The sequence below is a fragment of the Neodiprion lecontei genome, chromosome 7 (genome assembly GCF_021901455.1).
Source record: "Neodiprion lecontei isolate iyNeoLeco1 chromosome 7, iyNeoLeco1.1, whole genome shotgun sequence".
Classification (NCBI taxonomy): domain Eukaryota; kingdom Metazoa; phylum Arthropoda; class Insecta; order Hymenoptera; family Diprionidae; genus Neodiprion; species Neodiprion lecontei.
Window position 1 is genome coordinate 22609524 of NC_060266.1, and position 26565 is coordinate 22636088.

Genomic DNA, 26565 nt, shown 5'->3' on the forward strand with positions numbered 1-26565 from the left:
TTATCAGTACTGTTACTCAATTTTTCAGGCGATTAAAAATCCTAGGTTTGGGGAACTATTTATTATTTTGGTAAAATAGATCACGGGTTACTGTTTGAATTATTATATTTTTGCAACCTTGGTCCCTTATTGAATCTAATTATTCCGAGCAAGTAGAATAATACAGTTACCAATCCAGACGCTAGTGCAGCATTTTTTGCGGAATTGAAGACATAACCACATTTTGCTCATCGTACACGAAATTTTTATCGTGAGGCTATCGATCGATATGGAAACATTACTCACACGAGTCTGAAAGAATAAGAGTGTTTTCTGAATTCAGGTACATTAAAGTTGCAGTCAATTTTTACAACTCAAAACATGCTTTATTATTAATCACAATGCAATCATCAAAATAGTTTTGGTATTTGGGTGTCTCGTAATATAATTTTAAATCGGTGAACGGTGTCATTGGTCAAAACTGCAGGTATAAGTCCGTTGCAAGCCATGGAAATGCCAGCGCTGGTTAATCCTCATTATTACGTGTAGATGTAATCCGGTTCTGTCAAAGTGAAATGAATAAATCCCATTAATTACAGTAAACGGTTGTTTTGTGATAAAAGTTTTGCTTCTACGTGACGTTCTGTTTTTCGGTATTGCCAATTAAATTTACACTATTTCTGTTTCGTTTGGTCACACCCTACACTGAAGAAGCTGACTTTATACCTCAAATCATTTACAGACCTAAAAAGATTGAACTTGCTGGTAATTTGAGTGTATCGATATTGGAGCACAATGTGATAGCAAAACTGAAGTGTGAAAAATCGGTACCATTTCTATTATAAGTTGATAGTAATTGGTAGCATTGTAAAAAAAATATGCACGAAAGGACAGTGAAATGATCTAGTAAATACCTTGATTGTTTATACGGATTAATTTTTATACTTCATACGTACTTTCAGTGAAAAATGACTGACATAACCGATTGACTGAAGCTGCCGTATGTATTATTGCATGATAATAATGATTTTGAGCTATGTTGAAGCGATTAACTTCCCTGATTTTACTTACCAGCTTTTTCAGCGTGGATGGTATTGTAAAGTTGGAAGAATACCAACGCGGCGAAGATCAGACAGGCTGCTGCTTTCATGATGAACGGCAATTAGTGTAGTACTCAACGATTGAAATACTTTTACGATAAACCAGGCTGATGCTGCTCGTTTTTATACCAATCGCGACGATTTGTATACCAGTTTTTTCCAGTCATCAAGTTTGCACAAGTGTATTTAATCTTGCCATCGCCAACGCGAAAGTTTAATAAAGTTCAACCGAGTTTGTTCCAGCCACGTTTATTACTATTATTCACAGTTTAAAATATTTTCACTCCAAGTGAACATAATATTCTCGGAAAAAAGATAATTCTAGATTTGATTGAGACAATACTTTCTCGAATTAGAATAACTTAAATTAATCCATAACATTAAAAATAATTTTTTTTAATTCCGACAAATTTCTTCGATTCAACCTAATTCATGTCAACTCGTGAAGCATGATTTGAATTCAGGATAAAATGAGATCGAAAAATATAACTGGCCGATGATTCGAGCTTCGTGAAAAAAAATGCCGATCAATTTTAAACGATCAAATCAAAACAAAACCGAATCAAGGTTGAATAATAAAATTGAACGACGTTATTCCGGTCCCGAGGGTTGATCCGACGGCTAAGGAAACCCGGCTAAAGGGTATTTAAATACGCGGGAATGAAGTTAGAGACTGGATTTGTAACGGAGAAGGGGCTTCGAGTTGAGCTTGATCATCCGTCGATCTGGCGAACGGTCAACGCCGAGTAAATGATCCTGGTTCACAGTCTTTGCCTCCCTTCGGCCATTGCACTGCAGGCTGACCAACGTCCGGCTAAATTAAGGTTCGCCATTCGTTTATTTAGCCTTTTTGCTAGCGCAATCTCCTCCGGGGGTTACCGTTATTTGCCAACCCGTCCCGAGGATAAACGTCAATGACGTCCTGGCCAATGACGAAATGGAATCCCGAGGGAAATCGGCTGCGGAGTAAGCGAGGATATCAGTCGGTGCCCGAAGCACACCCGAAGTATTCTACGTTCTTTAAAACATTTAGTTTGTCGGACGAAAGCGAGGCGCGATGAAAATTCTGCAAGTGGGAATGGAAGAGGTTCTGGAAATCGAAAGGAATGTTACGGAAATTTTGTTGACGTGAAGAAAATTTTCACGATATTTTGGAACGTAGATACTCGAAGTACAGAAAATTCAAAATGAGGAAAAGTCAAAGGGTATGGAATAATCAAAATTTCGAATTTTTCAAAAACGCAAAAAATTAGGGTTCCAGAATTAAAAAATACAGAAAGTCGAAATGCGGAATGACAATTCCAAATTTTCGTTTTTTATACTTCACTTCGCCACATTTTGAGTTTTCCATAATTTGAATTTGTACTTAATTCTCAAGTTCTGTGAAACAGATCTTCGTGTTTCTAAATTTCAATTCCCAAATTGTCGTTCACATTTTTATTTTTGTTTTTCCATACATATTTTCTCCACATTTTTATTATTATATGTATCTGTTTTCTAGATTTTTAGTTTCTCTAAATTATGTTTCCGGGTTTTTGAAAACTCGAACCAAAACACTGCATTTCAGTTTTCCATACTTCACCTTCCCACACATAGACTTTTCATCATTTCTTTCCATTCTGTATCCCCCCTCCCCTTATCTTTCCTAACATTCCCACTTTTTCATCTTCACTCGGTATTATCATCGCCATTTCACGAACCTTTTTAAATTTCTTTTTATCGAAGACCGAAATATTTCGGCATTCTTTCTCCTGTGAATCTCGCGCCTCTATATCGAACGCTCAGCTTTAACGGGGTAGCCATCGCGCAACAGAGAGAGAGAGAGAGAGAGAGAGAGAGAGAGAGAAATGGGGAGACAGAGAGCTGGGAATTATAATTTTTAATGTCTGGACGCGAGGGGAGGTCGGAAGGTTGAAGTGAAGGGTGGAGGGACGGTTTTTAATTATAATACTTTTGAAATTTCATCTAGATTAGCATGACGTCGACGTAGCTGGGGGCATGTTACTGTCCGCGTGCATACGTGAGAATAAATGAACGTGAATATCCGGGGTTTGGAGAAAAAAAAAAAAAAAAAAAAATTTGAAAATTTTTCATCTCCTTCGACAAAATTTTGCTTTTCATCCCTCGCATTCGATTTTTCACCCCAGGTACTCGATTTCCCCGGCTGACGGATCCCTCGGGTTATTTCAACTGAACCGGACAAATTGATCGATTAAAAAACGACAAACAAACTCTACCGGGTAAACAAACTGTACGAAAACAGCGATATTACTCAAAAAACTTTCCGTCAATTTTCATCGTCGGTGTTTTCGCTTCTCACGCTGTCTCGCGTTTGTTTTCTTTTATTTTTTCGTTCTCCTCACACCGAGAAATTTGTTTAATTATATACGAGACAGCGCGAAACTTGAAATTCTCACCCAATAAACACACACCAGTATAAATTTCGTATATGAAACGTCGAAGTCGTTTAATAATGGTATAAGTATAAAATTCAACCGTATCACATATACTGTAATATTTCGGATGGATATTATTCGTATGATTACTCTGTTTATTATGCGTATTTCATTATACAGAAGTTTAAAATACGTATTATTATAGCAAAAGCAACGTATAGTATATTTGTTCATTATTCGTACGAAAATCGTTTAAAACTTATATGTTTAACGATGTTGGTACTCCATCTTTCAACGTTTTATCAGAATCGTTTCATTTGAATTTACAAATTACGAGCTATTAACGTTCACGAAATTCGTTTATGATTTTGGTAATCACAACATATAATATTCATTCATGACACAACTGCCAGCAACTTTAATTAGACGTTTATCATACTTCCTATTCACCATTGCACAGCAGTATATTGATTGTTTTATGAACGTATATCTTCGACTATTATAATGTACGTTTTATTGGTATTTCTGATCTACGCGTGATAGACGTTTATGAAATTCATTTTCAATCTTGGTGTCTACAACATCTATATATATATATATTAGGGTGTGTCGAAAATGAACTTTTTTTTTTTCTTCGCTCCTACCACTCAAAACTTTAGGTTTTGACATTAAAGAGGTCCTCGTTCAAGGAGGGCGCTGTAGCTTGAAGTTTAGAAGTCGCTCAACGAGGATTTAGGTTTCCCATCTAATTAACACGTAAAAAATATTGTTTTTCGTTCAAAATGATGTCAGGCAACCATAAAATTGGCGATGTCTGTATTTCTTGGCTTATTTGAAAGCATGACTCATCCCCTAAACGATGATAGGTCGTTTTTCGACTTACCTTGTTCCAATTTTTTTTTACGCCACTTTTCGACCACAATAGTCACTTTTTCAAGTTTACAAAGTCTCCAAGGTATCAATGAGTCCAAAATGAATTGCTACAAGTATTGATTCTTGATTCGAATATAAATAACCAATTCTAAAAATTGGTAAATTCCGTATCTTCAATTTTATTCAAAAAACCATGTTTATTTTGAGAAATTTTGTATGTTTCACTAATTTTTGGAATTGGTTATTTATATTCGAATCAAGAATCAATACTTGTAGCAATTCATTTTGAACTCATTGATACATTGGAGACTTTGTAAACTTGAAAAAGTGACTATTGTGGTCGAAAAGTGGCGTAAAAAAAATTGGTACAAGGTAAGTCGAAAAACGACCTATCATCGTTTAGGGGATGAGTCATGCTTTCAAATAAGCCAAGAAGCACAGAAATCGCCAATTTTTTGGATGCCTGACATCATTTTGAACGAAAAACAATATTTTTTACGTGTTAATTAGATGGGAAACCTAAATCCTCGTTGAGCGACTTCTAAACTTCAAGCTACAGCGCCCTCCTTGAACGAGGACCTCTTTAATGTCAAAACCTAAAGTTTTGAGTGGTAGGAGCGAAGAAAAAAAAAAGTTCATTTTCGACACACCCTAATATATATATATATATATATATATATATATATATATATTGTACATTCATCATACAACTACCAGCAACCCCAATTAAGCGCTTAATTATTGCGGTTTTCCACTATTGCACAGAAATATATTCATCGTTTGATGAACGTATTTTTTCAACGATTATTGTTCACGTTTTACTGCTACTTGTGATCTACGTTCAATAACCGTTTATGAAATTTATTCAATATCGGACTATTTTCAAGATACATTGAATTGTATAATATGTATATTTGATCAAATGGGTTCATACTTGTTTTACTTCAACACGATTGAGGAAAATTCAACGTTGAGTACAATATTCAGATTATGAACGCACTTTTAGTATTCATGTATGCGGAACCGCCTGATGCCAAGCGGTGGCCAAATCAGTTGATTATCTTATAATTAGTTTCCGAAAAATGGACTTTAATTACCCGTTATTTTGATGCCAATATTATGTGGTAACTAAAGCTGAACACTGATCTTGTATTCATTTACCGGTGCATGGAACATAGATATAACCAATAAAAGGAAGAGAATAAAGAAGTGTCCGAAACGTGAATAATTTCGTACCAAGAATAATAATTTATTGTACATTTTTATAATTATTTCACAATATTGGTTATCATATTATAATATATTAAATCTCATTATTTGGCACGAATTACGTCAAGACTTCAATATCTTGTATGAGTACTTGCTAAAACAAGCGTTCATCATATCCTGTCGCATTTTTAACGTCGTTTGTACGTTTATTTTTCGCGCTATTTTATCGGAGTTCTGTGCGTTATACATTGTGTCACTACTGATATATTATTCTCCTGCTCTGGTGCGTCAGCGTCGGTAACGCTGCAAGCTAGAGTAAGAGCGCAATAATTATATGTAGAGACAGAACTTATCCCATGGACCGCGCATTCATACAGTAAGTGTAAGTATAGCGAGTGGTAAGACAAGGACAGCTCGGAATAACACGGGCATATATGGCAAAGTTGATTCCCTTTTGGGCACGATCTCTCTGTCGCTCTTGCGTCTCCTCTATCTTTGTCTTTGTCTGGGAGCCTATATTCATCCCCACCCTTGCAACTGGCCTCAGGCGCTGGTTATGGCGTTATTCGTCAACCGAATGCGGAGGTGCTCGGATCGATCGGTGATCGTGTAGCAAAAAAGGTGAGAAGCTATTGTTAATCTGCGGCCTAGACGGAAGAAGCAAATTCGTCATTAAATAACGCTGGTAAGTACAACTACATATTTTTCCAAATATGGTGGTATTTTGTCTTAATACATCGAGCATTCTTGGTTGAAAAAATAATGTGTTTTGCAACTCAAATTCTGTCTCTTCTGTATTTTTTTCTTTCCTTTCTTTTCTTTCTTCAAAAGAAACTATGTGTAATGTTCTGCGTCTTTTTCTCTAAACCAAACGATGTACCATAAAAATATGGAATAGTTTATTGTTTATTATATAACGTTCATGAATATTTTTGAACTGTTTTTAAACGTTATTTATATGTGTTAAGTTTACTATGATACGTATATTATAGGTTAATTATATTAGTTCTTGTCGAATTTGAGGAAAACTTCATGTTAATAATCATCCCATGTGATCATGCGGTTATTAGTAACTTTTGCTCTGTATTGTTTGAAATCGGTTTCGTGTTTATTATTTTTTTAGATACCGTTTCAACATATCTATAACATACATATGAACTCGTAGCATCTTCCAAAGTAACAAAGTATAGTAATACAGCCACGTAAATATTTCTGTGCCATCGAAATCACAGAAATATTATTTTGACAATATTTTTTATTTTCTTTTCCCTTCAATTGAAAATAACAATTATTATCCATCAGAAGAAGACGGTCATGTTAGACAATAGAGACAATAGAGAAGATCCGTAGCAATAAAGCTTTTTCACCAGTTAGTGCAACAACTTATATAGAGGTTTATTAAAAATTATGTATTTTGATCCAAAATTCTGTTTTGTGTATATTTTCTTGGATTTGGGCTGAATAAATATTAAAAAGGGATTTGCACCTGAATAATTTTGTAAACACTGGTAAAAATAGTGGTCATCTACCCATCAAACGTATATAATACGCAGGAAATTCGTAACAAGTAATTTTATTCCATTGGATTTGACTTTGATCTTTACCGATAAACGTATAGTATACTCATGATTTACGTTCAGTAGTAGGCGTCATGATATACTATTCGAAAAGTATTAGAATATAAGCAGGACATCGGCCCAGAATTGGTTCAACGTTAAACTACGATCTTGTTTAATTTGTAGTAACAATAAATAGCGATACATAGAACTATAAGTACTATAGAATAATAATATTAGTAACAGTACTATCTAGTCCTGAAATATATCACGATTCCTACTACTGAACGTAAATCATGAGTATACTATGCGTTTATCGGTAAATGTCAGAGTCAAATCCAATAGAATGAAACTACTCATTACCTGCGTATTATATACGTTCGATGGGTAGCTGACCACGTTTTTTATTCGTGTTTACAAAATTGTTCGGCTACAAATGCCTTTTTAATATTTATTTAGCCCAAATCCAAGAAAATATACACGAAACAGCATTTTTGATCAAATTACTTAATTTTCAATAAAATTTTATATAAATTGTTGCGCTAACTCGTGTAAAAGCTTTATTGCTATGAATCTTCTGTATTGACTCACGTACTACGTTCATTAGGTTCATTTAACTTTTAGTTTTCAGAGTGGTGTGCGGATATTTACGACAAATAAGGCAAGCACGTTAAAGCGTACATCATTTCTTGTCTGGTGTGTATTATTATTTAGTTTTATAACATGCCTCATGATTTAAAAGTTCTGAGTAAACGACATTTGCGTCGCAAAACAGCTATAAATACTCGTAAAGTATTACTGAGTATTGCAGGCAATAATTGTGCACTCGAGCACCTTACGAAATCACAATTAAAAGATGCTAGTCATGAACATGTGTCTTGTATCGGAGAATATGTGCACTCTATAGATAGCGATTATGATGTTGATCATATCCATCAAAGTAATGAACAGAATGAAGAAAACTCTAATTCGAACCGCGATAATAAAGATTTCAAAGACATCGAAAGTGACATAGATAGCATCAAAGCTACGTTGTACAGTTCTGAAGATAATTCAAGTTCCGTCAGCGATGAAGTGCATTTAGATGATGAAACGAACTTTGTTGAAAATTTGCGCGACTGGGCATCTTCAAATAACATCACACATAACGCGATCGATCAATTGCTAGCATTATTGAAACCAGCACATCCTATCTTACCCTTAAGTGCTAGGACTCTACTTCACACGTCACGACGTATTGAAACGTTAAATTTAGACAACGGAGAAATGTGTTATTTCGGTTTGGAGAAATGCTTGAGACAAAAACTCGAGTCAGGTCTCAAAAAAGGACTGTCACCTGAACATACGTTGCGAGTTGATTTTAATATTGATGGGATTCCCGTTTATAAAAGTAGCGGAACATCATTTTGGCCAATTTTGGGACGCAGTATTTCAATGATCGATGATAGCCCATTTGTAATTGGTGTTTATTATGGTACGGGTAAACCGATGCCACTATCTTCATATTTACGAGATTTAATTAAAGAAACGTCACGTTTAAGCACCAATGGTTTTGAGTTTAATGGCACCAAATACTTTGTCAGAGTTGGTTTATTCGCGTGTGACGCGCCCGCGAGATCTATGTTGAAAATGTGTTTAGGACATTCGGGTAAGGATGCTTGCGAGAGGTGTAAGATTCGCGCAGTTCATCTCAACCGTAAACTGTGTTATCCATGTGACACCGAATTCCAGAAGCGAAAAGATAGTGATTTTGTTGCACCTAGTGAAAACGATCGTCACGTTAAAGGACGTTCGCCTCTTTTAGATCTTTACGTGGGACTAGTCTCCCAATTTCCTTTAGATCCCATGCATTTAATCTACCTGGGAATTTTGAAGAGGTTGCTCCTTAAATACTGGGTCGAGGGTTCACGTGATTGCAAATTGTCTAAGGATATTTTGTTAGAAATTGAACGTATAATGAAACTATTGGCGCGATATGTTCCGGCAGAGTTTCCTCGAAAGCCCCGTGGATTTTTGGATTTGCATCGATGGAAAGCGACAGAATTTAGATTTTTCTTGTTATATTCCGGCCCTGTTGTAATGCGGGATGTGCTAGATCGAAAAAAGTACAAACATTTTTTATTATTGTCTGCCGCCGTGTATATTCTATCGAATACAGCCTTGTTCTCGCGTTTTCGAAACATCGCGCAAGATATGATCGAAAAATTCGTTACTCAAGGTGCTAAGATATACGGACAAAACTTTGTCGTATATAATGTACATTCGCTGCTGCATGTCATAGACGACGTAGAACGATTTGGCCCATTAGAAGAATACAGTTGCTTTGTGTATGAAAATCATTTGGGCCATTTGAAACGACTTATTCGATCGAAACGCTTGCCGCTGCAGCAGCTGAGTAATCGACTTGAAGAACTAAGTTCTATTCGTAAAACTAATTGTCAGGAAAAATTTATTCCTAAACCCAAATTTATTGGAAATTCTCGTGAATGTCAGGCTCTGGAAACGAAAAAATTCAAAATATCAATAAAAAGGCCGGATAATGTAGTAGCTTGTGGGACAGAAATATTAGTGATCAAATCAATCCTTTTCATTGCCGGAGAATATAGAATTATAGGTACTCCGTTCAAGTACAAGCGAGACCTTTATCAGAAACCTATTAAATCTTCCAAACTAGGGATTTTTTTCGTAAGAAGTTTCAACGTAGCGAAATCTTATCGCGTCGATGATATATTACATAAATTCGTCTGTCTTCCATTTAAAGATGGTTTCGCAGTAACTCCGATACTACACGAAATGAAATAAAATTTTTATTTTTTGTTAAACATCTCAACGAAACGAGCTCTCGACAAAAAACAGATGATGAACCTACGATTCTCGGCAATGTGTACGAGGAAGAGGGATTCGTTCAAGACATGTATAGTATGTCTATGTCTACCTCGCACACATTCCCGAGAATCGTAGGTTCATTATCTCTTTTATATTAAAAGTTTGCTTCAATTGAGATGTTTAGCAAAAAATAACATTATCGTATACCTATTACCATATACCGTATATGCCGAGTCTAATTTACCTAGTAGTCCAATATACCCAACTCTACCATATGTTCATAACATCACTTTTGAGCTGATTTATTATAGTTTTGTACGTCACATTGACGTTCAAGTATTGGTTAGACATGCGTTCCCAAAATCTTCATAATGTTTCATGATCGATTCATCTTTTAACTTATATACTACCTTGCATATTCCTATGTTGATGTCCTAATTAAAAACTTTTAAACTGGCACTTTTTGCTCAGAGTGGAATAAAAGTGCTTGAATTTTGATCAAATATAAATTTATACACCAGACTAGAGAATATGATACATTTAACGATGTTTTTACTCAGTCGTGCTGCAGAACTATGTATGCGGTGATTGAATTCTTGGTTGGCGAAGATAGAGAATGCGCATTGGTACCAGTTCTTTGGCTGGTCGAAAACAACACCCAATGTTACTGGCCACGGACAAAAACTGAAGATCATTTTACAAAACTTGTAAAATCAAAGGCTGCCTATGAAAAAACATGGCCAAAGTTTGCCATTCACAAAGTACTGCATACCGGAGGTGATTATTGGAACGTAGAACTTTTTTTTACAATTGTATACGGATTGAATGTTTCAATCATATTAATTTTCACTTGGATAAGAGTTACGACGATATATTTTGATCATATTGTACATTTGTGATTAATTTTGCTAATCAATGAGCATTCGGTATTGATTGATATTCCTTGATTAACTAACAGATGACTACCACGACACCGAAGCAACGATGGCGCGCCTACTGGAGCTGGGCACGTCCGATGAATCCGGAATAATTCGCAACATCGCTAAAAAATCCACTGTAATACCTCAGCAAGATATTACCAATGACGTGGACGAGAATGAAGCTACGAACAGTGATGATGTCGAACCTGAGCCGCAAAAGAAAAAACGTAAACACAAAACCGACAAGAAGAAGGCTAAAAATCGACACGTTAGTAACAAAAAAAAAAAAACGAAGCGTTCTCGTGAAAGTTCAAGTAGTTTAGGTTACACCTCTTCAGCTGACGAGAATTTGCCACCGTCCGAAGTCGATGAATCGACTTCTAACCGTAATAAGAATACTCGCTACATTAACTCAGCCAAAGGATCTACCAAAAATCAGACACCAAAGAAAAACTTGGCCCACAAGATCGTACAGCACCAGTATAATGATAATTCCCATGAGTCACCGAATCAGTTGTCTGGATATGAAACATCAAATAGAAACATTTCTAGTAGGATCATCAGGTCTACCACGCAATATGACTTATCAAGATCCTTTTCACAACTTGAACCTTCAACCCCGACCACATCACGCGAACAGAATACCTTTGAAGAAAAAACTCTGCAGTATTTAGAACACATTAAATCCTACACTGAACAAAACCATCTGCTACTACGTAAAATCTTCTCAAAACAGAAGGAAGTCAGCATCGACGTAACAAAGAAACCAGCCGAATTCCCAAAACTTCCTCTTAACTCCATGGAAGACTTCTCCAACCTCGAAAATATCCTGAAATCCGAAGAGCATCGAACTTATTTAGTGAGTAGACCTTGCAATCATATTCAAAATATGTATGTCATGACATACGGATAGGTACTAATACCGAGCGTATTCTTCAATGAGGGCCAACCCCCTCCCTAGCGCAAACCAACACAGGCACATGAGGCTCGGCCGGGAGGGGATAGAATGCCAGTGGCCATGTTAGTCTCCACTCGACCGAACTTCACGTACGCGTCATGTGCCTGAGTTGGCTTAGCACTAGGGAGGGGGTTGTCTCTCATTGAAGAATACGCTCGGTATGTGTTGACTGCAAAGGAATAATGAAAATTACTACAGGCATACAGAATTGCGGTTCGTAACGTTTTAACCCTCTCGGACCGTATGTTGCTTCTACGCAACACGCACTTTGAGGCTTCATAAAACTGTATCGGTCGCAAGGTCAGGGTTCTAACTGCATAGTTCCATTAAGCAAGGTCAGATGGCCTTATAGATACTCCTAAACCCTGAGGTAAACTGCTTTCACCCATCGAAATATCAATATGGTGAGAGATTTTCATTCAACATGAAATCGGTCTCGGTCTGATCGAGAGGGTTAACGTTAAAAAATGCTGAAAAAATATTAGGAATCGACAATCTCCAACTAGTCAAAATTGTTATCGATGTTGATAACAGTAAGAATATTTTGAATTCAATTCGACATTCATTCATTTTAGTATTTTGTTGCAGACCGGGAAACTGGCTTCTATTGGAGGGACAAGCGGTCGCCAATGTGTGTTGGCTATAATGAGGTCACTACTCACAAACGAATTAGCGATGCAATTCAATTGGGCAGGGAGGGACAAAGTCTCATTTCAAAAGACATTGACAATGGAAACTGTTTACGGTAATGAATAATTCATGAAATTTTCGAGAAACAGTTATTACTTGGATTTATCGTGTGAAAACAATATTATTCACACATTATTATTCAAATTATGCAAACTGTTAACTTTTTTCCCAATATATTCGAGATTCATCACAATTTACATTGAAATTATTCCTTATCAGTTATCAATATCGTGATATTGTACCTTCCTTTTGATGTATTTTTTCTCAGAGGCTGTGAAACAAACCTTTCTTGGCAAGAAGGAAATTGGTGATGCAACCGAAACCAGTGTTTCGTGTGCCGTGAAAGACTGGTTAAAACTAGCTCGATCACGGCATACCTATGTACGAAAGAAGGGCTAAGAAACTGTGGTAAACGTCAACTAATTTTAAAAACAGTCATATAAAAGTACAAATCATACAGGCATATAAATATTTCTGATATAAGTGTAATATTCTTAGCGTTTTCTGTTAGTTGTAACTACCGTGAAGACGAAAGTATAGTGTAGGTTGAGCTGTGTCTATGAGCTACAAGATGTACCTTTTTTTTTGATAAATGAGTATTTATAGATATAAGATATTTGTGTAACGTTCTAACAAAGATATAATAAAATCGATTCACATATATAAACTAAATTCGTACGCTTTCTAACTCAACCCAGACTTGTTTCTAGCTAACGTGAAATGATCTTCCTCTATAGCAGTGTACTATATACGCTTTCAATTACACATCCAAGATACGTTATGTATTCAAGTCTAGAGGTCCAATTAAAAACGTTTTTTAACACTGTATAATATTCGTTTAGACATAAATAATGAAAGATTAAAGCGTCATTAACAGAAAACATTTTGTCACGTTAGTTAAACGGACATTGTCAACACATTTTAATAGAAAAAATTTCCTTCATAATTTGAGTTTTAAAACGTACTTGCGAAACGTCTCTTAGTAGTCATCAATATCCAAATATTAGACGATTACCATAAATATTAAAATAACGGATTTTCGATACGTTTTATCAACAAATTGAGATACGATTTATAAATGTTTGGTTTCAAACGTATAAAATTTGCATATGAACAACTATCGTAAGACGTCCACCAAAAACGTTTAATAAACCGAAATCACGGCGGACATTCTTCGCAATAAAATACGTAGGTGCTGCACGTTTATTCTACAGAATAAAACGTTCTTTTTTGACGAATTTCATACGCTTTATATACTGGCATTGTTTATTGGGCAGTTATTTCATTCTCTCGTAAAAACCGTTTCGATTCCCGTTCTTTACTTCCTTTATTACTCATCTTTTGTAGTACCGACAATATTAGTATTTTCGCGAAACCGGGATGCGAGGTGTGGAAAACGGTTCAAAGGAAATTTTTCATTCGAACGAGTGAACGTTAGTCGCTCGTGTCGGAGATATAAATAAAAAAGATACGAAACTGTATGCCATACGTATTATATCCACAGAAATAAATAACGCGGCGAGTTGATTCGATCGTTCCATTATTCATAAAGGATTAAAGCGGGGCCGATGACTAACCCAAACACGAGCAAGCGAGGCAACGAAAAACAAAAAACCAAAAGAAAAAAAAAAAAAGAAAAGTACCTGAAACAAAAAATTTACAGCTTAAATTGTGGAAAGAGGAGAGGAGTAAAAACGGAGGAAAAAAAGCGATGCGAGAATCGACGAGAGATAAAGGATTAAAATTTGTTCGTTTGTGTAATTTTTTCTAACGACAATTGTCGCGCGTGACGCAGCGATACACGAACTACGCCACTCCTTGTTTATTTAATTAACGTTCGACTCGAATACCTGTGAATCATCCACTCAGATAGAAGTATACTTAAATTAAACAAGTTTTTTCTTACACAGATGAACAAACGCCAAATGCTCGTTTCATTTGAGGTAATACGTAGAGTATTCGTAATTGTTTTGTTGAAGATACCTACGTGAATAAATTTTTCGTCTCACTAATACGAGTCATTAACTGTACGAATACATCCGAACGATGGTAATTAATTCGGAGAACTGATTCACTCGGTCGAATCCGAGCAATCTTTCTTAAAAAAATGGGAAAGCATATTTTTTGCATGTTGTTAAATCAAAGAAAGTTTGAATACTTTAAAAACGTTCGTTTTTGCTTTAGATCGAAGTAATTGGGGATTTGAAAAAACTAATTTTCCTTCACAATAAAACTTGAAGATTCTTATAGAAATTATGAGAGTATGATTTCGATTTTTCCTTTTAGCTATGATGAAAAAAATTCACACCTGTACTTTACCTGATTCATGCGTAAACACCGAAAAAAATGTAACGTAGATTTTACATCTGGTGTGGTGAATATATGGATTTTTTTGGAGTCAAATTTACATCAAGAGGCGGGGTTGAAATTCCGATTTTGAAAAGTTCGAAACTTTGCTCTATCGTCACTTGAATTTCGGAACTTTAAGCCGTCGGGTTTCCAAAAATTCGAAACTTTGTTGTTTCGTAAAAGTTTGATCTCCTTAAATCAAGTTTCGCCACCAAATGATTCGTAATTAGGCGCTTTCGGAACTTTTCAAATTCAAAACTTCAACCCTGCCCTTACATAGATTTCGACAGATATCTACCTAAACATATTGAAACTCTTACTATTGGTTTCGTAAATTTTGTTATTAGATTTGTAAATCTTGCCATAATTGCTGTAGCTTTGACTCAAAAACATTGCTTTCCATACATTCACCAGAGGGGGGGGATGTAAAATCTACAACATTTTTCTTTCCGTCTACCCTGGATGTTTGGCTCATCTTTGCAGGGTATTTCCGGCAAATGGCGAGGGAATAAAACCCTCGAGGCTAGAGAAAAAAAAAAAAAGATCGAAATAGGGGAAGATTCCGTCCGACGTGGAATCCGGGCCGCGTCCGAAAGCCGGAAATGACTTAATAGCCCCCGGGAGCGGTGTGATTCCAGCGAAAAAGTACGCAACACGCACTGTCCGCTATTTGGGGCGCGGTTTGCGCCCCTAATAGCTGCGGTGACAACGCGACGTCGAGTTATTATCGCTGCGCGAGAAGCAGGATGAGATGAGGGAGGGGGGAAGAAAGAGTGAGCAGAGGGCGGCATTGCCTCGAATAAATAAGGAGAAATAAAGTCGGAAGCTTTTTGGACTAGACTACGTCTTGACGCACCAACGATGACGGAAGCAAACGACTTTGGACTGGCCGTGAGCCAGCTTTTTAAATTACCGTTCTCGCACTGCAGGTTCCAAGTTTGTGGAGAAAAATAAGAACATTATCAAATTTGAATTTCAAACTACAAATTCAGATTCGCAATTAACGATTTTGTAGTGGGACAACATGTGGCGTGAAAATATGACGGTTTCTTTGATCGAAAATTACAAATTTTTGAAGTATGAGCTTGGATTTTTTATCCAATTACCAATTTTTACCAAAATCGGAACTGCGTTAGATTTTCTCCGCCATTTCAATTCGATTTCCAATTTCGTAAATCCGACCTAAGATTCGTGATTAGCGACCCGAAAACCTACTCAGTACCAATTTTCATTCAAATCCATTGATCCGTTCTCAATATATGATCATTTGTTTTTTTTTTTTTTTTTGCATTTTAGTATTTAAACAATTAAAAAAGCACCGAATCGATCAATGCGAAAATCTGATCAGTTCTAAGTTTGAGAAGTCCACGGCGATTGAGATCAAAATCATAAAAATCCGGTTACTCGTTCTCGAGATATCGTCGGACAAAAAAGTTGTCTAACTGAAAATGGTTGGGGGTGATCCTCTAAGCTTCAAAACGTGGAGATTTGAACTTTTCATTTCCTCAGAGATTACAATAACTTCCTTTTTTCTCTGAAAACAAAGAAACTGTAGATTAAGAATTGCTGAATTTTAATAGGTTAGATAATAAATAATTTTAATGCATTTGTTTCCATGAAATCTTCCACTTTGTGTGAAAAAATAACAAATCCATTTGACGACTTATCAGTAAACTTTCTCAATTCCTTTACACAAATGAGTTAATTTGCAGCCTGTGTCGTTAAATTTATTTTAACGGTAGAAAATGGAATAAAAAATTTCAAAAAATCAATCAATCAACATTTGTTCAAGTCGAGTAAATATTTTCCGAATATTTAACGTGCGTCACGATATGAAATCGAATAAATATCTCATCGAATATCTACAATAAATCAATTTTCTTAGATCGATAGCAAATTTTTTCAATCGAACTGATAATATTCGTTATCATAGCTGCACGCTGATAATTTCTTCCGTCAAAGTGAAATTTATCTGATTTTTTGCCGGTTAGTTCAAGTTCAAGACACTTTTTCCCTTGTCTAGAAACTCGGTAATTTTTTTCTGGGTTTTATTCCCTTCGCAATGTGATTTTGGGCAGCTTTGTACTTTGTCACATCTTTGATCCATCTTTATTACTCCGATGCTCATCAGTTTCTAACGAATTACCAGTACATCATACTCGATCCCTTCGCTCATTTTCACCCTCTGTATTTCTACCGACGGATCAATCCCCTGGATTTGAGCCCCGGATGCTACCCGGAAAGATTTAGGGGATTCGATAATCGCCTAGCACCGCTGATCATCCGGTCCCAGCTAAATAAGCGGGTTCGAAATCCGGTTTACTCAGAGCCAGTAGTATTTATGAATCGGTTTTTCGAGTAGTTGAATATTTTTCGGATCATTTTGATACTACAGTTTCGTTTTCTGTAAATCAGGATATGCCTGACAACCTAATTGGAGATTTTTTTAACCCTCGTTCGTTGAGGTAGAATTTTTGTTTATTGTCACGATCGAATCGTAAATCTAATTAGGTGAATTTATCGCGAATCTTTGAACTACGTTCACTTCAAACCTGGGAGTTTAATAGATTTCCTCGAAATTTACAAATCAGTGACGAATGATCTGGTCAATTTTTACCCGTAGAAAATAAAACCAGTGAAAACATGAAGGATTGAAATTAGTCTCGAGCCAATCGAAGCTGGCAACCTGATCAAACATATTTGAACACCTGTACAAAACACCCACGTTACTGTACATTAAGATTTTCTCAAAACTGCCACAAAACTCTGCTAATTCACTTACGGACAGTTAAAGCGGAGAATTATAAACGACTGTGAGTAAAATTTGTTGCACTTGTAATCTTTTTAATTCTCCTCTTCAATTATTGAAAACGAAAGTTACACCTGCGTGAAAAAAAAACGTGTCAGCAGAATTAACTAACTTACTTACGTTATATCCGTGAAACTTACGAATCGCGTTAAATTCTTGCAAATATTTAACATCTGTACAAATATCCCGATAAGTTAAAATCCGATGCTAATTGCGCGGCAATTCCACTTGCGGATACCTTGAGAATATTTTCTTTCAATCATAGTTCTATCCGCAGTAATTGAAGCGGAATCGAGTAGAAGGCAAATGGTTCAAGGTAGGGGAAAATCGTGGATGAAGGAGCGAGGAGGGTGATGTTATCATATCTGGTTCACGGTTGGCCGGCAATTTTCCCCGAGTCCCTGTTTACTCCGGGTTTCTCCCAGTCCCGAGAGGGTCGATCGAGTCACGGGACAGGAAGAGATAAAAGATATCGAGGATCGTCCCTCTCGAGTGTTTCGTTGCTTCCGGTCATCCCGGATTCCCGATATCTGCCTTTGGAAGGGTGGGGTGGAAAATTGGGAAAGACCGAAAATTCGACGGGACGATATCCCGAGAGTCAAATTACCGACAGTTGAAAACGTATAAGGACCATAAATGCGAAAAGTTGGCTTGCAGAAGAATAAAAATTTAGAACGCAAACATGTATGAATAAATTTATACCGACAATTTTTTTTTTTTTCTTCGAGATGTGCAAGATTACGAAGGGCATCATCAAATTGTGAAAATACCGAAGAGTGTCAAGATAATTTTTCAATTTTCAGACTCGTGCCTTTTTCGAAAATTTACGAATCCGAATTTATCAATAACGACTGATCAAAGACTCGAAATGTCAAAATTCCGTAACACGGTAAGACAGAATGGACAAAATACCTAAAGAATGCAAAACGTTAGAGACAAGTTTATTCTTTCCAACGTTACCAGTTTCAGCTAATAGATGGCGTTACGCTGCCGAAGCGAAACGAATGAGGAAAACGATTTAATGTAACAGCGTCTTGAATAAATTGAACGTACGGGGAAAAAGATGTACCGTTTAAATGTTATTAAAACTATGTTGCCTTTTCATTTGCGTTCTTTTTTTCTTCGATGACACGAACGATTGTCCGATACAATGAAATAATCTTGATAAAACTGGCTTCGAGTTGACGAATTTCACAAATTCCGAATTCTCAGTAGATTCTGTATTTCGTCCTCTCACGATTATTCTGATCCTTCTGCATTTTTCGAATCGAGATTGAGCTCCCTCTGAACTTTGATGTTCGCTAACTTCTACCGTTTACTCGGCTGTTCGAAGTATCAGTCGCTCTCAATTTTAAATTTTGTAACTTTCATTTCTCCGTATTTTCACATTCTGTGCTTTGCTTATTCGGAGTAAATAAAATTCAAATTTTCTACTCTTTTTTTTGGTAATTTTGGACAAATGACGAAGGGATAAATTTTTCTGTTTCAGGCTGTGACGCTCGGCTGCCTCGAACTTTCTTCCTTGCAGCCATCTTCGCTGTTCTAATCCTCTTTGCTGGTAATCAATAGTGATCTGTTCATGCTAGTGATCCTGATAATGCGAACGAGTGGTAAAGACGTGTATTTTTATCGGGCTGAATTTAGTGGGAAGAAAAGGGGTGTGCAAACTTTTCGCAAGACCGGGTGTGATTTTTTGCGTCTGGAAGAAAAAAAATATATATATATATATGCCCGCAGTTGCGACGGAATTTTATAAATCCTTTATCACTGTAACGCTTGCAATCGCGCAAGGACTGAAGTTATCGGAGGCGATTTGTTCCTATAGATTAACGTGTCAGGTTTTTACTCGGGTGTTCATTTTTCGACGTAATTTTTCAATATTGTATTTTTTCCTTCTCACGCGAAAAATCGACGAGTATAATAGCTAATTCCAACAATCTTACCCGAGTGAATGTAAAAGTTGGAATAAATATGCAAGAAACGAGCAGAAATTTATGTATTGAATAAAAAAAAAAATAAATAAATAAATAAAAATTGTCCAATGTCGTGAAAACGATTCACGGATAATATTTAATGCCTAAAAAAACACTTTACTTTTATTATCGACGATCGACGTTTCAAATAATTTTCCCGGCCTAAATAAACACTATGAGTTTAACTTAAAATTAGTAAATTTTACTGGAAATATCGATCAATTTTTCAGTATTAAACATTTTAAATTTACGTCTTTGGTAAATACAGATAGAAGATTTTACTCTGAATGACAATATTAAAGACGAATGTATCGAGGTGATGTAATTCGTAAGGTGACTTAATTTACTGAACATTTCTAGGCCAGCCGATAGAAAATTTCCAGTTTGAATTTCAAATTTCTCAGAGTCGATTGAAAAAAGATCCTATTATGATCTCTAATATTTTCAGGATGCAATTCTTCAGGCGTTGATCTATTTTTTCTGGCGTAAAATTTGATTATTTACGTACATAGCTGCGGGACTCAAGATTTAAAAATGTGGAATCAAGTGATTAGATTTTTCGTACTTTTCAATCATCGATTTGTATATTGACAGAAATATTTGCTTGCATACGTGTCGTGTAAATATAAAATTTGACATATAGATATGTAAAATTGAATCGAGGCCATTCATTCATTCGTATAATTGTAAAATTAGGAGAGATAAATATTCTCTATATTACGTGGTCCTGTTTCAACTCCGATAAATGTATACCGATAATATAAAAAATTTATTACATGTATAGGCTTAAATGCGAAAATTACAACGCCAATATCTCTGTGTGTAAAAATGATGATTAAAATGGAAATGCTTTAAAGGGAGTATAAAAATATATGTATAATAAAAATGGTGAAATTATACGATACATTTAATGAATGATTGGCTTGCTTGGACAATGATAACGAAAATAACGGAATTCTTAAATTAATTAATGTAAATTAAAGATGAAAATCAAGCGAAAACAAACATTCGTTAAAGAGAAATGATGAATAATAAATGAAGGGGGATATGAATGTACAGAATACAGGGTGCTAAATTTACTTGTCGATTATATAACGGATCGTGATTCGAATGGCAACAACACGAATTCGTGATACTCAAGTTTCGTAAATTTCAAACTAACGTAAACGAGCTATAATCGTGAGATAAGAATTAGAAATAAAATTCCAATCGTCCGGTTAATAAAATCGATAATTTCAGTTACGCTAACGAAAGAATTGCAAAAACTGTTATGTAAAGCTACTTAACTGTAAATAATTGGCTAATACTTTGATTGACACTGTAGATTGAAAAGTGCAAAAGACGAAAGAAAAAGAAATCAATCCTGTCGTCATTTTGAAAGTAAACTTCAAAATCAATTACGGCCGATGTAATTCGATCGAGCGATAAGACGAAAAGTGACATATTTTAAAATCAGAATTTGGCTAAATAAAAAAAACTATTTCACCATGAATATATATATATGTATAGATAATAGATATACATGTGCGAAGCTAATTGATCAAGGCTTGACCGGCCTCGTTCAAAAGTAATTTGAATTATCGAAGACGTCATTTTCGGTCATTTCGTGATAAGTGGTTATAATAATAATAATAATAAGTATACATAGGTATTAATTTGTTAAAAATATAATAACCATGTACATGTTTAACATAGGTATGTATTATACGACCACAGGACATATTACGATTATAATTTATAAAATTATTAACACTTGTAATTCGATTTTCTATATTTCCAGAGTGAATAACGATTGTTAAATAATATAGCCTATGGTATATATATAAAAGAAGAGAAAATTATGCGAGAATATATGATATATATGTATATGTATACATATATATATATACATGTATATTTTACATTCAAAATACCAAGCCGTGTCACGCTATATGCATAAATAAATATACATATTGTATATGTGTATAGATATTCAATACTGTACAATATATCTGTGTGCATCTATGTCACGTGAGTGCGATAATTAAATATTTATCGCGTCGTTTATCGTATTTACGCGGAATATTAAACACAAGGTGAGGTGATATGGTTGCGAAAAAAAACAATAACTATTCATTTATAGCGACTTTTCTCACACAAATGATCACCGCGTTTCATCGTCGACTTTTTCGTAAACAATAATATAATATATGTTATATATATTATATAATATAATATATATTTCATGTTATTCATATGCTAGTGTAAATGTTCAGATCCTCTGCTGAATAATCAAATGAAATAAACGAACAATTTGACAAAAATAATACGGAGTCGAAGAGTGATTGCCCGGATCGCCTTGGAGATTTCGTCAAATTTATTTGCGTCTAGGGGAATGCAGAAGAGTCTATTTTCATCCTTGTAATTCGCACGGCGTGACCGGTAAAAAAAAAAAAAAGACACAAGCAGCGTCGAAAGGAAAAGCCGCATTGTCTCTTCGAATACGTGATCGCTGCGTGTATCGCAAAAGAAAAAAAAAAAGAAGGGAAGAAAGATAAATCGTGTAATTCCGAGAGTTTAATTAATCGCGGTAACGCAACCGAGCTAAATTTATTACGCTTTTATCAGCAGTAATATTATATATCCATCTGCACGTGATGCATGGTGGGAAATAACAATTTGTCAATTTTACGAAACAATTTGCATGCATGTTGATCTTGCCAACTTGAAGTTCGTTGGTTATTCTCAGATATTATGACAAATAAAAAGTATGTAACTAAAAAAACACCGGGACGATATCAGATCTAATAATTCAGTCGAGCCAAGGTCTGTCCTGTGTCCCCCATCTCCATTACGTTAATAAAATTCATCGTTCGCGTCGTTATAACGAGTAAAACACCTGACGTTTAACCACAGGAAATGGCGATAAATATGCAAGATGTTACTGAGAAATGAAAAAGCTTCGAAGAAGTGAAATTCGAGGAAAATTTATTCGTGCGGATGAGAAAAAAAAAAAAAAACGTCACCAGGAAGATGATTTAATACAAATTATATCGAGCGGGAAGATTGCAAGTAAATTCTAAAAGATATTGTTCGGTTTATATATATTTCTTATTACTTGTATTACAATAATTATGACGGTCAGAAAATGCCGTCAATTTACGCCCCTCTCGTTCTGATTATAACATGCGAAATATTAGTTCTGAAAAAATTGAGAGACAAACGGCATTAGAAAAAGTGATAAAAAAAAATAAATAAATAAACGTTCATGCCTACGCGTGTTATAATTATCTCGGAATAGAACGATGAATAAGTAAACACGCATTATCGGTCAAGTTCACATCCATCTTCGGATATTCGTGTTGTGCTCGCATTCACTCGGGAAAATCGACAGAGATCGACGCCTGCCGAGCGGCTGGCATACGTGCAGGTGAGTTGGGCAAGTGGCATATCTTAATCGCTTTCACGAATACGTTTCTAACCGGCGATTAATCGTCGGCCATGTTTCTTTATCGAGCCATCAATTCCACTCCAACTGGACTTCCTTTTACCGTTCGAATAATACCTTTTCCACGTCCAACTGCTCTTAGTACCTATATTGGAATAATAATAAATAATGGAGTTGAAGCGATGAATAGGATTCCAGTGAAAACAAATTTTTTTTTCGAGGGTTTATGTTTGTTTATTATACTGTATACTTTTTCGCAATCTATATTATAATAGGTACGAGATCCTCGTGCATTTAGGATTTATCAGATTATTCTTATTCCATGCTGAAACAAGTTTCTTTTCATCTTTGAATTTCCAATTTTACAACATCACGCCGATATTCATTACAATTATCAAAAATCAACGTTCAATTGATTAGTAAAAAAAGATGCATTGCATAAAACGAGCCGTTGTAAAGTAAAATCGAACAAAACTTGTAGATTTTTAATAATTTTGAAGAGATCCGTAACAACGCATCGATATTCAATGTTTTGTTTATAATTTCGGTATAATTTATTTGTGCAGATATATTCACAGATCTGCTTATGCTTACGAATAGTACAATAATTTCATAGAAACACAGGATGATTTTGTCATAAAACAAATAGAACCACGATGGGTAAAAGCTGCCAATTCGCATAATGCGAAATTTTTACCGTGAATTTTTAAGGGTCGGAAGGGTGAAAGCAGAGAGTTAGAAACAAAGGAGAATAACAGAACTAGGCGGAGAGGAAAAATATAAGCAAATAGACAAGCGTATAACGAAGCTTTGTTTTCTAGCCCCGGAGAACCGGGCCGCATGTAAAAGCTCGGGTGCCCGTAAAACGAACCGCGTGCTTATTTTTCCGCATGCTCAAAAACCGGGCACAGTTCGCACAAAAGATATGCAAATTGGCCAAATCTGTCAACCTCAACGTTTGCCTTACCCGCCTACGCGTACCCCTAACATATTTTCTTGAAATATATATAACCTGCTATCCGGCTCCCGACTCAAAGGTAAAACGACTCCGGTTTCTCCCTCTTTGTGCAATTCAACCTTGCACCCCGAAAACCGTTATTTACCCGCCCAAATTTTCGCGGGAAATTATACCAAAGTATATCGCATGTCTGATGGTACGCTGAGAGAAATTTTTAGTTGGGGTTACCGCTGAGTCCTCAACTATTTTCATTGTTTGCCAGAATCGAAAAATATAGTACTGGGTAGATAATAAAAATTAGTTTTGTAGCTGTTACCGGAAAGTCTAGTATCCGTCACTATTCTTTCTCATTACGATCGCTGCTGCTACATTTTCTCGCAACTGTTGCGAAAATTTAATGCTTGTGCGAGAATAAATTGACGTTAAAGCCTTGCTTGACTAAAAAAGTAGAGTAAACATCAGAAACTGATTTTGCGTTGCAATTACCAAAAAAGGATCGATAATAGCTCGTTTTTTGTAATCCCAACAATATTCAAACACTGTTTTAAACGATACCTGTTTTACTTAATTTTTCTAGTTACTGTAACAAATGAAATTCTTCTCACAAGCAGTGTATATATACGTGGAAGGCCACAACCGCCAAAAATGCGATTTCAGTGCCAAAGGGGTAGATAATTTTTTTTTCCCGCTATTTGCTCTGAAAATGATCAAAACGTATTATTCAATCAAAATCAAGCGTTTGAAAATATAAACGCAAAAGACCGTCCGTTAGGCAGATACGACCTTTTTCCATTGATAAGCACATGAAAAAGAACGATTCAAACAGAAGGTTGTAACAATCAGTTTTTTTAATCCGCAATCGCTCTAGAAACCGCTGAAACGCATAAATAAATTGAAGTTTGCGAAAATCCAGAAATGATATTAGAAAATTTTCAAAGATAAAAACAGAAGGGCGTTACCGGCATTTTTCTTTTTTTTTTTTTTGGCAAACACTTTGAACGTCGGTTTCACATATACCTGTGTATACAAAGGTGTATACAAAAACTAATCTGTATTGTATATGAGAACGACGTGTCAAACCTAAACAGTTTGTGTTTATATTACGCTCTTATGTGTCCAGAGTGACAAGTAATAACAGATTCTTGTTCAGCCTTCTCAGTCCGTCAGTCTTGTCGAATATTTGAGAGAAGGAAGACGCAATGAGATCTTGGAAAGTACAATTATATAATTAATAACTCATTCCCTATATCGAGGACTACTGAAACGAATAAACAATTGATACAAACAAAGTTATACAAGCGAGGATGTCTATTTTCTGAGCATTGATTATCCAAGTCGTCAATTATTGGAATGGAAAGAAATAACAATAATAATTTTTGGTGGTTATGCCCTCACGCTATTATCGTGGTAAATCATTTTTCCTAGTAACTAGTAGCAGTGAGATTCCATTTAACCCTAGTAAGTGACCAGGGTTGAACTGTTATTAAATTTCAACGTTTCTGATCATATTTTCATGTCTTCAGCTTAGATAATAAAAATATAAATATATGCAAGTATATAAAGTCACGTTCCGTTGAACGTTTCTAATAACGACGGTAAAAGAAAAGAGAAAATGTAAAAATTATCCACATAGTAGAACGATTTTTGTGGAACACGTTTAAACTCGGTGATAAAAATTCTTTTCCTTCAAGTACGAACTCTTCAATTTTTTTATCTTTACATATCGACGAGAGGAAAGTCTTTCGATGAAATTCCGATTTCACTTTCAATATCTGACTCTTCGTCAATGTTGGATATACGTGAAAAGTAACTTATCGATTATCGGAACGACTATTGAACGGGAAAAATCACTTATCGCTTTCGGAGGGCGAGACGTGATGCCAGACCGTGTAGGTCGGACAGCAGAGTCCCGGGGCGTGTGTAAGGTTCTCCTTGGCTCTGATAAGGGTAAGTCGATATCTTCCTAATAGCTACTTCCATTGTGCAGGGAGCCCCTTTGTTTCCCGAGTCTACTATGCCCCGAATTAATGACGAGCTACCGGCGGCCCAACCACCCGCGAAAAGGCGCGTGCCAAAGGAATTGTTGGCTTTCATATTGGCAATTTAGCTAAGCTGTTTATGGCCGGGGTGTATACGCGTATAACGGTGGGTAAAAGGTATACGCGGCATCTGATAACCAAGAGCCTTGAGCTAGTTTGAATATCAATTCGCTTCTCCGTGGAAATAACTCGAGTTCTTCCTTCTCTTTCACCCTTCGAACTCTGACGAATGCTAATTACCTTTTCACGTCTCGGATGAAAGACCAACTAAAATTCGACATTGGTTACTCGAAAATTCGGAATGAGTAAGAAAACGGGAAGAGAGACTGATCAAAAAAAAAAGACGAAGTAAAATTCGTTAAACCGAATTCTAAAATCTGAATGTCAAATTAGCTGAGTCTGGATTTTATTCTAACGATCTTTTCTCGATACGGGAAAAAAAACATTACGTTTCTCGAATTCAGAGTGAAGAAAATTCACTTGCTCATATTGTAGATGAACGT

General features: G+C 35.7%; 2 protein-coding genes and 1 long non-coding RNA gene across 8 annotated transcripts in view; 2 read left to right on the forward strand and 1 right to left on the reverse strand.

Moving 5' to 3' along the window:
* LOC107219975 overlaps positions 1-23286 on the forward strand; it is a 55435-nt gene extending 32149 nt beyond the window's left edge. The window contains exon 6 of the mRNA XM_046744919.1: positions 19155-23286. Coding sequence (XP_046600875.1) covers positions 19155-19234 — 80 coding nt within the window. The 3' untranslated portion in view covers positions 19235-23286. The remainder of the gene's footprint in view (positions 1-19154) is intronic.
* Positions 344-1233, reverse strand: LOC124295325. Its single transcript, XR_006905236.1, has 2 exons — positions 1051-1233; positions 344-541 (listed from the first exon to the last, which is right to left on the reverse strand). It is a non-coding gene; the product is annotated as an uncharacterized LOC124295325 (long non-coding RNA).
* LOC124295324 lies at positions 5625-13426 on the forward strand. Of its 6 annotated transcripts, none has more exons than XM_046744917.1 (6): positions 5625-6242; positions 7738-7809; positions 10500-10716; positions 10898-11718; positions 12393-12562; positions 12776-13179. In XM_046744917.1, the coding sequence occupies exons 3-6, from the start codon at positions 10515-10517 to the stop codon at positions 12816-12818; spliced, it is 1236 nt and encodes a 411-aa protein (XP_046600873.1). In that variant the 5' UTR covers positions 5625-6242; positions 7738-7809; positions 10500-10514; the 3' UTR covers positions 12819-13179. The 6 variants fall into 6 exon arrangements, 4 of the variants coding, with proteins under 4 accessions (XP_046600873.1, XP_046600871.1, XP_046600872.1 ...); XM_046744915.1 differs by having other exon boundaries at positions 5637-6242; positions 12406-12562; XM_046744916.1 differs by lacking the exon at positions 7738-7809 and having other exon boundaries at positions 5637-6242; positions 12406-12562.
* Positions 23287-26565: the final 3279 nt, after the last annotated feature.

Excerpts from the sequence above, each read along its gene's own strand:
- LOC124295324 (XM_046744915.1), top strand. The coding sequence starts at position 10,515 with ATGTATGCGGTGATTGAATTCTTGGTTGGCGAAGATAGAGAATGCGCA. Across the intron at positions 11,719-12,405 it reads AAGAGCATCGAACTTATTTA|ACCGGGAAACTGGCTTCTAT; the intron begins GTGAGTAGACCT and ends ATTTTGTTGCAG. Across the intron at positions 12,563-12,775 it reads GACAATGGAAACTGTTTACG|AGGCTGTGAAACAAACCTTT; the intron begins GTAATGAATAAT and ends ATTTTTTCTCAG.